The 15,191-nt window shown below is 38.3% G+C and overlaps 2 protein-coding genes across 5 annotated transcripts in view; one reads left to right on the top strand and one right to left on the bottom strand.

The window, feature by feature from the left end:
- The window catches only part of polq (polymerase (DNA directed), theta), a 34,577-nt gene extending 26,569 nt beyond the window's left edge, over window positions 1–8,008 (top strand). For both annotated transcript variants that reach the window (XM_047805944.1, XM_047805943.1), the window contains exons 31-32: window positions 6,951–7,057; window positions 7,314–8,008. In XM_047805944.1, coding sequence (XP_047661900.1) covers window positions 6,951–7,057; window positions 7,314–7,520 — 314 coding nt within the window. In that variant the 3' untranslated portion in view covers window positions 7,521–8,008. The remainder of the gene's footprint in view (window positions 1–6,950; window positions 7,058–7,313) is intronic.
- Window positions 7,598–15,159, bottom strand: birc2 (baculoviral IAP repeat containing 2). Of its 3 annotated transcripts, none has more exons than XM_027134145.2 (9): window positions 15,010–15,159; window positions 9,645–11,293; window positions 9,466–9,565; window positions 9,295–9,373; window positions 9,160–9,202; window positions 8,764–9,006; window positions 8,411–8,665; window positions 8,072–8,113; window positions 7,598–7,899 (listed from the first exon to the last, which is right to left on the bottom strand). In XM_027134145.2, exons 2-9 carry the CDS (start codon window positions 10,537–10,539, stop codon window positions 7,706–7,708), a joined length of 1,851 nt encoding a protein of 616 aa, XP_026989946.1. In that variant the 5' UTR covers window positions 10,540–11,293; window positions 15,010–15,159; the 3' UTR covers window positions 7,598–7,705. The 3 variants fall into 3 exon arrangements, with proteins under 3 accessions (XP_026989946.1, XP_026989945.1, XP_047661905.1); XM_027134144.2 differs by lacking the exon at window positions 15,010–15,159 and adding an exon at window positions 14,500–14,648; XM_047805949.1 differs by lacking the exons at window positions 8,072–8,113; window positions 15,010–15,159 and adding an exon at window positions 14,500–14,649.
- Between the last annotated feature and the right edge of the window lie 32 nt (window positions 15,160–15,191).

A 15,191-nucleotide genomic window follows, 5' to 3' on the forward strand; every position in this document is an offset into this window, starting at 1 on the left:
CAACTTTAGGTATATTATGTATATTATGGCTAAACTGGGGAACGAACCGATCTCTCTTGTCTGATTAATCTAACGTCAATTTATATAGCTACTTAACTTTCGAAATATTTTTCTGGTAAACTAAATCCTGATGTTTAATCTCAAAACTTACTGAAATTTAATGTTTTAGTATTAGACTGTTAAAGTATTCTTCTCTGACTCCCAACTCTTTCTTGTCATTGATTGATGGATTTGAAATGTTGAGCGGCGCCGCGACCAAACGTCAAACAAAGACTTCTTTTGATAGGTGAAATGAGATGTCAATCAGCACCAAACTTCCAATGCTATCAAATAAAAATTCGGGGTGGCACCTGCGGTGGCCAATCAGATGTCAGGGGTGTTCAGTACCCCAGACACACCTATGGTTCCGCCACTCCTCCTTTGGCAACATTACGCTGAAATAGAGTATGCGGAGCGTAATGCAGTCTACGAGCAGTGATTCGCCAAACCTCCCTTATTGCAGTCGCACACAATTCTGATTTTATTTTGTAGTAACGAGTAAAGAAGATGCTTAAAAAGTATACATTTTATCTAGGAAATGTAGCAAGCCCTTAGGCGTGGGGTTCGGTGGTTCGAACGAACCCCCCTCACTGCCAAAGGTCCAGAATTTAAGTCGGGTTTTTTTCATGTGATTATTTGTTTTAACCATTTGACCATTGTTTTAATCAATGCTTGTGACAAATGGGTTTCTGGGTTGCTGTTTCAAATTAATATGATACATTATTGTAGCTGGACGTGTGTTTGTGTGTGTGTGTGTGTGTGTGTGTATGTAATATATATTTAATTAAAAGTATTTTATCCACTCAATAGTCTACAATATAATATCCATATAAACGTAGCGTAATTATAATAATAACACTTAGTGGGATATTCAGTGATATTGGCTGTGCAATATCGACTTTTGTGATTGGCCAATACCGGGAGACTGGAGCCAATGGAAAACTTCTCTCCGGTGCGCGTCTTTAGTCCTCTGAGAACTTCAAAGCGGACCGCTTGAGGTAAATTATCTGGAATGATTAGTATATTAATTGATTTACGATGCCTACCCAGCTAATCCAAAAGTGTCAAGACAAATACAGCAACAAGCAAAGAGGCATTGACAGAGAGTCAAGAAATGATGATGAAAATAATTATCAGGGGCGATTCTAGGGTCAAAGCTTTATTGGTTAGATTAGATTCAACTTTATTGTAATTGAAAAAAGCAATGGCGAAAGTTTGATTTTGACATTGGTGGGGACATAATTTATTTGACATTGGTGGGGACAACATTCCCCGTATTTTACTGTTGTTATAAGAATACTTTCTTCCTCACATACCGGTAGCCTGCATAATACGTTGCATATTGCTTCATACAACGGAATATAGCTGCATCCGACCTCAACACATTAGCGAGAAAGACAAAGCCAATCAAACAGCGGCGTGGGTTAGAGAGGCGGGACTCAAAAAAGGCAAAGGCCAATCATTTTAGAGAGTTGAGTTACAGAGGGGGGATTTATTGCTGGGGTAAATCTGTTAACCGTTTGGGTTACGCCGTAACAGAACGCCGTATAAAATATTTTCATCTTATTTAATGAGTCCTGGATAAATGTTAAATGAAATAAGTAAAAAAGCACAAGACACAGACGGATATCAGTGGTTATGTATAAATATATATAGGCTTGGTCGAATTATTGCTAGGGACAATTGAGTGTTCCCTGGATACGTACCTACCCAAATCGACGCCCTTGGAACAAAGTAACAGGTACTTGTACAACAAAATGTAATTCATCTTCTGTAAATTATTTACAAATGACCATCTATCAAATGAACGATAAACTTTAACAGAGACACACGTACGCACTACACAGGTACGCAGTTTATTTGTCGCGCTGCTGTTTCTGTTTCACGCTCTAGCGGTTAGTGATGGCCAGTTCGTGAACGAATCGTTCTTTTGAACCAGTTCTTTTTAGTGAACTGGATGAACCGGTTCACCAAATCGGACTGATTCGTTCTAAACAGTTCGCGATTTGAGTCAGCGCTGATCCACAAGTTACTAAAGTTACTCACTTTCAGTCATGCTTGAAAGTCTGTCCGACTCTAAATAAACTAATATCCCGGAGTTATATGTAACTCCTGTACACTGAACTGACATGTTGTGCTGAGAGAACTGTGAGCGCGAGCTGTTGATACTGCGCATGCGTGAATTACTGAACCGATACAGCGAATCATCAGTACACTGAACTGAGAACTGTTTCGGACGCGTCCGAGAACCAATGAGCTGTTGATACTGCGCATGCTTGAATAACTGAACTGATACAGCGCATCACCAGTACACTGAACTGAGAACTGTTTCTTTCGGACGCGTCCGAGAACCGATGAACTAGTACAGCGAATCATCAGTACACTGAACTGAGAACTGTTTCGGACGCGTCCGACATACTGTTGATGCTGCGCATGAACCTTCAGAGCAAATTATACATATTGGGATATGCATAGTAACTAGTTATAGGCTATTAAACATTTTTATAAAAAAAAATCAATATATGTCACTCAATATATGTCAGTTAATTTTACTATTGACTATTGTGCAGGTTAGTTTGTATTTTTATATGCCGCTTTTTGTAAATTGATGATTAGTTTATTAACTTTATATCTTTAAGACACGTAAAACATCCACGTTTGCACATAAATGCCTGTACTGCATGTTTTAGTTGCAAAACTTAAATGTAAGAAACGTATTCAACTAAAGTTATGATTACAAAGAACTTTTCGAATGTGTTAAATTGATTGTATTATTATCTGCCGGCAGCGGGATAATGGAATTTGCGTCATTACGTCATTGTGAATGACGTCATAACGTTAGGACGTAAAAGAACTGGTGAACTGGATTTTTGAACTGGTTCATTAAATCGAACTGTTCATTAAATCGAACTGTCATTAAATCGAACTGTTCATTAAATCGAACTGTCATTAAATCGAACTGTTCATTAAATCGAAGAACCGGTTCGCGGAAAAGAACCGAACTTCCCATCACTACTAGCAGTTTAAAAAAAACTGCATGCGTCTTGCGGAAGAACATTGTAACCGGCGCTACTTCTCTCCGTTTATGACTATGGACGAGTCACCCTGGTCCTGTGCTACTCCACAGCGGCGGCGACCCGCTGGACTAAAGTAGTCCGAAAATGTTTTTATTTTCATCCTTAACACATACATTTTAAACAAGAAACTATGTAGTATGTTTCGGTCATAATTTAACCTGGTAAAAGACGAACAAAGATTTTAGAAAAACAACATATCTTACTCCAAGTTTTAGGGGTGCTGAGCTCATTTTTAGCGGTGCTGAAGCACCCCTAAAAAGGGGCTAGCCTCGCCCATGATTATTATTATTAATACTTCAGTAAAGGTAATTAAATCTATTCTGTTGTTAGTGTGGTCTCTAAACTTATGAACTGTGTACTGATGCTATCATAATGGACTGACAAAGGTGGTACAGTACATGAGGAAGCAATTTGACAACAATGCAGTAAATAATTTAGGTGCATCAAAAGGCGTGCTCGTTAAGATACCAGCAGACATGCTAATCCAGCACAAATTAATGCATAAAAGGTCACCAAAATGAAGTATTGAACCTCATAATTAAATACAAAAGGAGGAGGAAAAACTGCAAAAAGGTCCACGTTTTGAAAAAAGACCACCCCTTTCAATAGGCTGGCTATGGACCTGTGTAGTGGAGTAAAAGTGAAAGGACATAAATTTACATTTATATTTACAGCATTTGGCAGACACCCTTAGCCAGAGCGACGTACATAAGTGCTTAAATAGCCAGAGCGACGTACATAAGTGCATAAGTGGCTCACTAGGTTACATACTTAAGATACCATGAGTTTAAAACATTTGTTCAAAGTTACAATGAAAAAGTGTCAACGTTTTTTTTTTAAATACAAAAGATAGGGAGAGAAGTGCTTTAAAATTTAAAAAGCGAAGTAAAGTACAGATACGTGAAATTTCTACTTAAGTACAGTAACAAAGTATTTGTACTCCGTTACATTGCAACACTGAGTGGTACCATATAGGCACTGAATTCTCAGCTTTGATTCATCATAATAGGTTGATTCATTTTCTATAACAGCAACCTTGACAGTCATACAGCTGTATATTACAGGTTTATATTCGTTCGTCTAATTTTTTGTAGTAACATCTGATTCATATAGGGATTTATTGGGCAGATGCTCCAAATATTCTAAAACTAGTAAGAAATGAGTTATAAGGAAAACTGTTTGTTGATATAATGTTTTCTGTTCATCCGTTATGAAGGTGTGTTTTAGGGAAGTGGTAGCTTAGTGGTGAAGGTGTTGGACTGATCGGAAAGGCTGTGAGTTCAAACCCCAGGTCCACTAAGCTGCCACTCCTGGCCCTCTGAGCCTGAGCCTTCAATTGCTTAGCTGTGTAATTGAGATAAATGTAAGTCGCCCTAGATAAAGGCATCTGCCAAATGCGGTAAATGTAAATGAGTCTCTAGTGTCAGTGTTTCATAACTGTACAGGGCTTTGCAGTTTCTGAGTAGGTCTGGTGATAAAATGACTGTTATCAGATATCATATGTTATAACATTAACTGAAGCTGTTAGTGTGCAAAAAAGTCAGGGTGGGGATTTTAATGGTTAATATATTGCGGTTGTAAAAGAGGAATAAAACACCCCAAGCCTGTTTTGTCGCCACTACCTGTCATTTTTAATATAATGTTTCATTTTTAATAGAGAGTTTAATATAATGTTCCAGCAGATAAATTAGGAAGTTGTGCTCCTGTTCCTACAGACTTGTTATGGAATAATCTATGGCATGGGAGCAAAGTCATTAGGAGAGCAAATGGGTATTGATGAAAATGTCTGTTACATTGAGGCAGAGGTGGGAAGTAACGGAGTAAAAATACTTCGTTACTGTACTTAAGTACATTTTTCTGGTATCAGTACTTTACTCCACTATTTATTTTTCGGACAACTTTTTACTTTTACTCCTTACATTTTTACTCAAATATCTGTACATTTTCAAAACGGACTCGTTACTTTTAGTATTATTTCTTCTCATTGAGCGCTGTTTCCAGCCTATCATCCTATCATTGTTCGGCTTTTTCACCATGTGACTGGTGTATTGTATTATTTACTGGCTATCAGACATAGACTAAGGATAGCGGAGCTAACATGAGCAGCACGCCTACAAAAGGAATGGCTAATGTTAATTCAGAGGGAGTCACCGATGTTAAAATAACTAACAACGAGGACATTCCTGAACACACATGGCCATATATGAGGGAGATGTTTGAAATAATCGGCGTCAAAAAGGATTCCTGGCGAATGCGTTGCGAATTGTGTCAACCAGGGGCGGTTCTAGCCCTTTTTTAGGGTGGCTTCAGCCCCTGTCTGTAATCTCAGGCACCCTATAACTATAAGTATAATTTTTACTTTCATAAATAAGCAATAAAAAATGCAGAACATGTCGTCGATGGGAAAGAAAATTATTTATCAGCTTGATCCAAGAGCGATTTTTTTTACTTTGCTTTTACACGCGTGTGTTGTAGTCTTTCAAAAGTGCGTCTTCAGCTGTCTGCTTTATTTCAACGGAAAATCACAGGTACGCGCAACGTGCACGCGCAGTCAGAGCTGGAGGTGTTTATCTATAACGTTAATCGGCGGAAAGACGGCAACCAAAAGCAGTGAAATTTCCCTATTCTTATTACCAGAGTTGTCATATAATATAGAACTCTTCTTGTTTTAAATTCTCACTGAGGGCTAAACCCCCCTAAAGATGAAATCCTAGAACCGCCCCTGGTGTCAACCCAAAAAACACGAAGTGTTTAATTTAATTAACATTAATTTTGTAATTTGTAAAACATCACAATCATTTTGAGTTGTTTTCAAGGACAGGGCTGGAATCTCCCTACAGTTTGGGATATTGCCTTGGTGATACACTTGGTATACATTATATTTCCAAAAGTATTGGGTCACCTGACCTTTCCTGCTATATGTGGTTGTTTTCTGATCTCATCCCTAGTGAACACCTTTGGGATGAATGTGAACGCTGACTCCACCCTACCTCACCTACATCAGTGCCTGCCTTTTGTAACACTCTTGTAGCTGATGAACACAAATATTCATCAGCACACTCCAAAATTAAATATTCATACACACACACACATTATATATATATATATATATATATATATATATATATATATATATATATATATATATATATATATATAAAATCATGACGTCCAGTTACCAGCGTGACACTAAACAGGGAGTAGTAACGGCGACTTTTACTGGAGTCTTTTAAAAAAGTGAGTATCTGTACTTCTACTTGAGTAAAGGATGTGTGTACTTTTGCCACCTCTGCATTGAGACATTCAAGTCCAGATACACAGGTAAATTCCAGAGTAGTTCTTAGATATGTAACATCATTACAAACTAGATTGTGATTATTTTATTTTTCCCCAAAGGTATACAGGCGTTTCTTCGTGAATCCGTAAAGAACTGCAGTAAAAATGGCTTTGTGAAGACGTTACTTGGGAGGAAGCGGTTTTTGCTTGGAATCAAGGAGTCAAACATGTATATCAAGTCTCATGTAAGGTTCTTTATTAGATTTCTTTAAAATGATGGGAAGCAAAACAAACAAAAAGCGGTTCTTCCTAAGTTGGTTTCCTCCTCGCTCCAGTCAGAACGGCTGGCAGTCAACACGACAGTCCAGGGCTTTGCAGCAGATATCGTCAAACTGGCTACTATCAATATCTCATGTAGACTGGAGGAGGCTTTTGCTGAAGTGCTGCTATCACATCAGCATTACCTCAGTGGGCCAGGTAAAACCTCCTGTCACTAAAGTGAAGGCGACCTTTCTATCATTAGGACATTCATGACTTATGATTTTGTTCATTTATTAGACAAAGGAAGGTGCAGGTCTCGGTCCAAACCTTCTAAAGGAGCCTTCTTTATACTCCAGCTTCATGACGAACTTATTTATGAGGTTGCAGAGGAGGATGTCATCCAGGTGTGTAGACTTCTTTTAAAATATGAAATCTAAAAACCATAGTGATCGAGACCAGTGTCTGGAGGTCGAAAGAGAATATAACTCTCAGGGAGAAGGAGGGATGGCTTTATTCCTTGTTGATCCCTGGTGTCTGAGAGCTCATGTATACATAAGACTGCACTTGTATGAGAGTGAAAAGCTAAATAGTGAGTGAGAACTTGCAGATGACCAAAATTGGGAGGCAATAATATTTTTTCTTCCTCTCTTTTTTAATCAGGTTGCACAAATTGTGAAAGGGGAAATGGAAGCTGCTGTGAAACTGTATGTGAAGCTCAGAGTGAAGGTTAAAGTGGGCCCAAGCTGGGGAAACCTTCGAGTTGGATATATATCTATTGCTATGGATTTCTTATTCCAGAGTTGCTGCTTTACAAAATTACTGTATTTAATTCTATTATCCTTAATGAATATGTACATGAACTTTTAAAGGATGTCTAGTTATTACAGTGTAAAAATGAATTTATATTCTTATTTTTATCCTGTAAATAAAAACCAAAAAAGAGACAACTTTCAAATGACTTTAATAAATCTGCCAATCACACCCTGTCTGAACACTATTTATTATTATGCAATTACAGTTCGGACAGTATGTATCTAAAGCACTTGGTACAGTTAAGAAAGGAAGGTACGTACAGTGCCTTTTACCAAGCCTCTACATATGGGGCACTTGCGTAATGAAGGAGCACACTCTTTACACACCACCAGGTGCCCACATGGTATAAAGACAATGTTGACCTCTTTATCCATGCATACTTTACATGTGCGTTCTTCTTGAAGTCTCCGGAGCTGTTCCTCCATTGGCAAGTCTGTAAAATAATTTAAAACACATTACTTTTAATAAATAGTTTCCGTATTGTTCAGTCTTTTAGGGCAGGATCTGTATCTGATTCCCTTAGTGGAAAAAGCTACAAACTGGGAAAAAAAAAATCCAAAAGACTAAAAACAAAAGCAAACAAAAAACCTAATATTTGAAGATACCTGAAAGATCTTGACTCGGTGATACAGCTTCATTTGTCTGGGCTGAAATTGCAGCAAAAAGAACATCAATGGATTGTCAGTAATATGTTGTGGTGTATGTCTGCTGTGGATTTCTCCCTCCTTACTTATAAAAAAATATAAATAAATAATAATAAAAAAAAATCTCTACAAATGTTCTTTGAGTATCGCTTTTATTATTGTTATTTTTTTAAAGGGATCCCCTTTATATGTTCCTACCTGATATAAGGTGTCAACTATAACAGTCTTTACAGAGACAAACACCAAACACTCAATTCACAGACAAAAAATAACTACTAAATAATATAAAAGATTTAATACCCATTAGCTCTCTCAAGAGGTACACATCATTCTTTTTGATCCAGTTGCGGAACACCTCTGCTGCTGCATTCCCCTTTGACAAGACCAGGTCGATGAGTTGACCGGTCTGCTGCTTGACTGAAGTGCAGTTGCGTATGGTGTCATACTCCTTCTGTGAAATGACATTCTCCTCCAACAGATGATCCATTAAGCTCTGGACACTTTTCAAACGCTGTGTCAAGGCAGCATGGTGCTTCTTCAAAAATGTAAATCCATCTACAAACAAAAAATTAAAAAAAGGAAAGCTTAATGACGGATATTTACCACACTGAATTTAAACTGCCAAATGAACCTGCATGAAGCTGAAGCCACACCTGACGCCATTGCCTCTGCAAACATTTCTCGTTCCTCTTCTCTTTTTTCGTCTTCAGCACTCAACAGATCAGACACCAGTTCCTGGACAGTTTTATAGTTTTCTCCGCTAGTGAGAATTTTGCTCTGGACCGTCTGCTTCACTAAACTGCGCTCAAATCCCATTTCTAGCGCTGCTTTCACCACAGGTGTGTTCATCATTACAGCATCTTCTGAGCGCTCTTCTCCAGGACCCAAATGTACAACTATGAATACAAATGGGGGAAAAAAACAAAAAACAAAAAAAAAAACAAAAAACATTCATTTATAAGAAAGTGCTGTTGAATGCTCAGTCCTGATTGGATAGGTGTTAATTCATTATCCACAACAGCATGGAATTCTTCATATTAATTGCTTACCTGGTGGATCAACAAATTCTCTTGAGTCTCCATTGTTCAACAGCTGTGGGGAAAAATAAGAACCAAAGTAGATCCTCTTGTGGTAATAAATCGTTATAAAGTAGACAGTATACAGGACTCTTTGCCATGACATACCTGTTCAAACAATCTTGGAAACCTAGCTTGGATCTGATGAACAAACTCTTGCCCCTTTTCTTGCAAAAGATACTCACACCTGCAACAAAAAGGGATTTAAAAAGTGAGTTTAAGCAACAACAAAAAAAACCCAACTGAATAGAAGGAGTCATTGATACAAAATCACTTTACCTGGGAAACCATTTAGCATGTTCAACCCAAGGATCATCTCCTGATTCCCAACATCTGAGTCCTCCATCACAACAGAAGCACTTGACATCGTCATTACGACCTACAAACAAGCAATGTTCCTTAGATATCATACTGAACAAATAAAATAGACAAGCCAAAGTAATGAAAGCTGTTCTCACCAACATAGTAAAAACCAGCCTTGGCCAGCTGGTCTGGGCGGACAGGTATTCTTGAAGGCCAGTTAATAAATGTAAGCAGCCTTTCTTCACACTGCTGCATTGCTGGGTTGGAGACATTGGCCAAACCACCAGCTATTGGGATGTTATCAGCTCGGTCACCTCTCACAAAGCGGCAGTTTGGGTAATGCCTCTGGTGCTCAGATAAAGCCCTATCTCCAGGCTCCCAGTTACTCAGGTGCCCACCACAGCTGAAGCAAGCCACTCTGTCTCCTTGGCTGAGATAATAGAAACCAGCCTTAGCAAGCTCGGCAGGGGTGATCGTGGCAAGTGTCCAGTTTTGAAAGGTGTCCAAGCGATCCTGTTCTCGTCGCATACTGGGATTGTGGCAAGCAGGTGGCCTCAGATGGGACATGTCTTCCACACCACGAGTTGACAGTGGGCTGGAGGGGGCAAGGTTGCTCATGTTCAGATATCCAGCTTGCTCATCTGTTGGGCCTGAAGCTGAAGTGGCTGCAGGAATATTTAGTTGCAGGATAGTAGCATTGCGAAGAGGTGAAAAGGCTGAATGAGAGGATGACAAGAGATTGGCAGTAGAAGGCAAGCTCTGAATGAAAGTGCAGTTGGGGGACATTTGCTTGTGCCTCTCGGCTGGACATTCTCCTGACTGCCAGTTGTCAATGGTGATGTTGCATCGGAAACACTGGACTCTATCACCTGTGCCAGTGTAAAAAAAACCAGCACGGGCAAGGCTTCTCTCGGTCACCGGTGCTGAGGAGGGAAACTTTGCGAAGGTCGAAATGCGAAACAGTTCACTTGTATTATCATATTGTAGGTCTGCTGGTGCACTGGTACGACACAGACCTCTTAGGAAAGGACTATTTTGTAAGATTTCCATTATAAAGAGGAAAACAGGGATGCCCTCAGGGAGAAGGGCTTTATTTATCACACCCAGGATCTTGAATGCACACTAGTGACTACACGTGCGAGGGAGAACACTGAACTCTGAAGGCCAAATGAACAAAGATGACAAGAACATAAAACCTCGCAGGTAACTTTCTAATCACCACAAGACAATGCATGTTTTTCTTGACTTGAAAATGAATTTCCCTGGCTGTCCTAACTGGTAACTGGTGGCATAGACTGATACCAATTTTACTTAAATTTAAACATGAATCATGAACCACACCAAAGTTTAACAGTGTATTCTGCCACTAACAAGCCAAAATTCCAAATATGTTGGAATGATGCAAAACCATGGCTTCTCATGACAACTAATTCTGAACAAATCCACCAACAAGTGTTAGAAAGAGCATCTTGTGTACAAAAGTGAGTGTTAAAACATAAAACTGAACTGAGTAACCATCCAACTCTACCCACCTTCACCCAGGATCATTAACAAAATCAATAAACCAACCCAGACAAGATGGAGACATCTTTAAACAAGACATCATGTGTTAATGACAAACCCTATAGTAACAAACTTCCTGGATGTGGTAAATAAAGCCCTTCTCCCTGAGGACATCCCTTATGGTGGGGTTTACATATCCATGAGTGAAGATTTAATGTAATTAAGAAATTAAATTATGTTTCTTCAGAGACATTGCTCTGATTTGATAGGAGAAATCCCTTTTCTCTGGCAGCACGGTTACCTGGGGATAAAAAGAAAAATGTCATCTGATGCAGATAAATTGTGAAAGAATGACACTTGAAGTTTCTAGCTGCACTGACTATATAGACCAGGGGTGTCCACTCTTCTCCAAAAAGGACCAGTGGAGAAGAGGATCTTAGCTTTCAATAAACTCAGCTCTGGAGTTGAGGCTTTCACGTAGTTAATATGAAACCCTACAGCTATACCAGCCTTTTACTGATGCAAAATAAAAGATGCAAATGTTTAACACTAGAAATACTGGATTTTTTATTTTCTGGTGCAGGTCCCAAGGTGTGATTCCCCCTGTTGAGATTTTCACAGTTCTTCAGCCCTGCTTTTGTTGCGCAAACGACCCCATCACCTGTGAGGCCTGGCTCATTTGCATTTGTTCACTCAGAGTAGCTCAGATCCAAGGCAGGCCAAACCTCTGTCTGTGACGGAAACCTTCAAGGCCTATTTATACAAAATAGTCTGTTTAATTTATATAAAAAAAATTGTGTGCCGTTTGTCATTGCCATAGTGCATATCATATTTATACAACCCTTGTGCAGACCTGGGGTCTATTTGACTCATCTGGAAAGTTTAATGTGTCATAACTTGGGTTTCCTTTGTGTTTGGAACAGTAAGACTGTGTATGAGACATGAAGAGGAGTGTTTATGAGACATCCCTTACTTGGGAAAGAATGAAAAGTTGCTAATACATGAATAAAATGAAAACTTGCTAACACTTCAGTCTCCAACGTATGTTTGTAGACAGATGTCATAAGCTGAGTGAAGTTATGGTCCATGGCTTTTGACATGTTCTTACACATACAGAATAAAATGATGGCCAATGAAAATGAAATTACATCACTGAATTATAACACCAAAAGTGAATTTTGAGAACAAGAACCCAACATGCCTCCACAGAAGATGCACCGTGGTACTGGGAAGCCCTGTCTGAGCCAGACGACAAAAGACGGCACTGTGTGGGTAGAGGAGGACATTGGAATGTCCAGTGCAGTAGCAAATCGCTTGTGCTTCACTGCGCAAGCTGGACCCTGGGCAACTGGGGTACTTTCCCAAGTAAGGAGATGCATTGCAGACATATTTGGTCTCCAAATCCGTGGCCATCCAGAACTTGATCCCAAATTTGTCTGGCTTGGTTGCGATATACTGTGTGAATGGACAACAAACCATGGTAGGGAACAGCTGTTCATCTATGGACATGTGTTTTCCTGGAGTGAAACTCTCAGCACAGTTCTTGTTGAAGCATGTCCAGATGTCGGAGACCGCAGCAAATTTGTCTGTTAGAAGGTCTTGTATAATTGAAATGAATCCATCTCTTGGCAATGTCTCTTTGAAAGCCAGGAGATTGTTTTGAAACCATTTTGACCATTTATAATGTCAGTAAATAATAAAACCTGTTTTTTCCAGGTCAAATTGACTTGAATGCTTATAAAGTAAAAATTCTACAATGATCACCATTCTGTGTGATCAGCTGACATTTTGAACATTTTACACTTATGTCTATTTTGCCTACCAGATGCCATCTGATCACCCAAAAAGGGGCTACACACACACACACACACACCACTCAAAAACTTGGCATAATTTATTGTAAATAAAACTTCCTTTACACCTCTTATGTTTTTTTATTATATTTAAGTTATAAACAATAAACCTCATGATATTATGCCATGATTTTAAGTAAAATAAGCAGAACTTATTAAATATTTTGGATAACCACTGGCTGGTGTATGTCAAACATCCCCAGGTCAAAGCTGACTGAAGCAACTAAATTCATGAATAAAAGAGAGAAAACAAATATGATTTGAATATGAAAACACAACATCTGTGTGTGTGTGTGTTTTGGCAGATCATATTTTGCCCTTTGCTTGGCAAAGGCATTTCAAAAGTGAAATATTTACAAATGTGTAGCTTTTTTTTTCTGGAGGCCTAATGAGATGCAATGCCCAATTTGTGTGTGTGTGTGTGTGTGTGAGAGAGAGAGAGTGTGTTAGTGTACATTTTGTGTGTGCATTTTTGTGTCTGTATGTATGTTCATTGCGCTGAAAAGGGCAAAAGTGTGACCAATTGCCCCACTAAATGTGGCCGGGTCAAATTGACCCGGGAGGACAAGATTAATTTTACTTGCAAAGTTCATAATTTGGAACAATCTTGGTAAATTTCAGGCAAATATGTGGAAGGAAACCCAAGTTATGACACATTAAACTTTCCAGATGAGTCAAATAGACCCCAGGTCTGCATAAGGGTTGTATAATATGATATGCACTATGGCAATGACAAACCTTAGCACACAATTTTTTTTATATAAATTAAACAGACTATTTTGTATAGATAGGCCTTGAAGGTTTCCGTCACAGACAGAGGTTTGGCCTGGCTTGGATCTGAGCTACTCTGAGTGAACAAATGCAAATGAGCCAGGCCTCACAGGTGATGGGGCCGTTTGCGCAACAAAAGGAGAACAATGGAGCTGTAGGGGTGCTGGTAGGTGTGAGGTCCGAAGATTTTACGCAAAATTGCGCACGTTTAGCAAAACTAGTGTTTTAAGCAAACCAGGATGTACATGTTTTCATCAATGGGATATATTTCCACATCCTCCTGTCCTTATGAGTCAGCAAGCATGCACTAATCATGAGACAGCAGTAAAATTTAAGAAGTGACAAGAACAACAGGAAGCTTTTTACTTTGCAGTGGACTGATTGGTCCAACACAACCCACCTTATATAATAAATGTTGTATTTATATATATAATTATAATAATAATTATAATAACAATAGTAAGCTTGTATTCTTTACTTACCACACATACATTAAAATGTAACCTGTTTATATATCTTTTTAAAACAAACAGTGACCAAAATTTTTTTTTTTTTGTACAAGGACAATGAACTTCCTTGTTCTATTCGAGAACGTTATAGTCGAGATGTTTAACTGGTTCGGAATTTTATATAGGACATCAACCCATCCCCCAAAAACCTTTACAAAAATAATTTCTGTATTTTTCTGTGAATAAAACACCACATTTTTAGTAATCAGAGATTTAGACGCTGAGCCCAAACAGTCACAGTCTCCATTTTGTTACTGGTTTTTCTGTTTTAGTATTTAGATCATATACAACGAACAGATTAATGATACAAAAACGAAAACAAACCACTGGCTAATATTCATGGAAACCGATTTTTTTAGTCAAGTCAGACTCACCATATAAAGCCGAGAAATGAAGACCAGACGGCGCTTATAATTTATCAGTATTTTCCGTCGTGTTCAGACGCTTTAAAATGGGGCTGAAGCCGGAAGTTGAGTCAACGGAAAAGAAAATAACGCAAACACCAAACCTCAAGGGAATTGCTCAATCTATGGCTGATTATTGTAATGTTTCTTGTGATTTGATTACGTACCTTGTTTGTTTGTTATAGTTAATAATAATTTAAAAAAAAAACCTCAAGGGAATTTTTTTTTTTTTTTAGATTTTGTTACCTCATATAACATTTTTTTTCGTGATATGCGTCAGAAAAGTATTATAGAGTAAAAGCTCTAAAAAACTAATAAAAATAAACAAATAAATAAAAAAACACTACTCAAGAATTAGTTTTATATTATTATTATTATTATTTTAGAATTGCAGCAACATAATACATTGACATATACACGCAGAAAGAATAATAATTCGGTTTTAATGACGATTATAAATGATACGGTGATATTACTTACTTTAGGAGAAAAGAACTTGTTCAACCGGCTGTTGCTCTTCTGTGTGGGGTGTCATTTGAATGTTGAAACTGGATGTTGTTCCGTATTAGTTAGGTACTTTCCGACATCGATGACTCCTAATAAATATAATTCCTCATGAGCCCGATGATAGGAAATCAATCTAAATTTTCCTTGCATATATC

Source organism: Tachysurus fulvidraco, chromosome 21 (assembly GCF_022655615.1).
Source record: "Tachysurus fulvidraco isolate hzauxx_2018 chromosome 21, HZAU_PFXX_2.0, whole genome shotgun sequence".
Classification (NCBI taxonomy): Eukaryota; Metazoa; Chordata; class Actinopteri; order Siluriformes; family Bagridae; genus Tachysurus; species Tachysurus fulvidraco.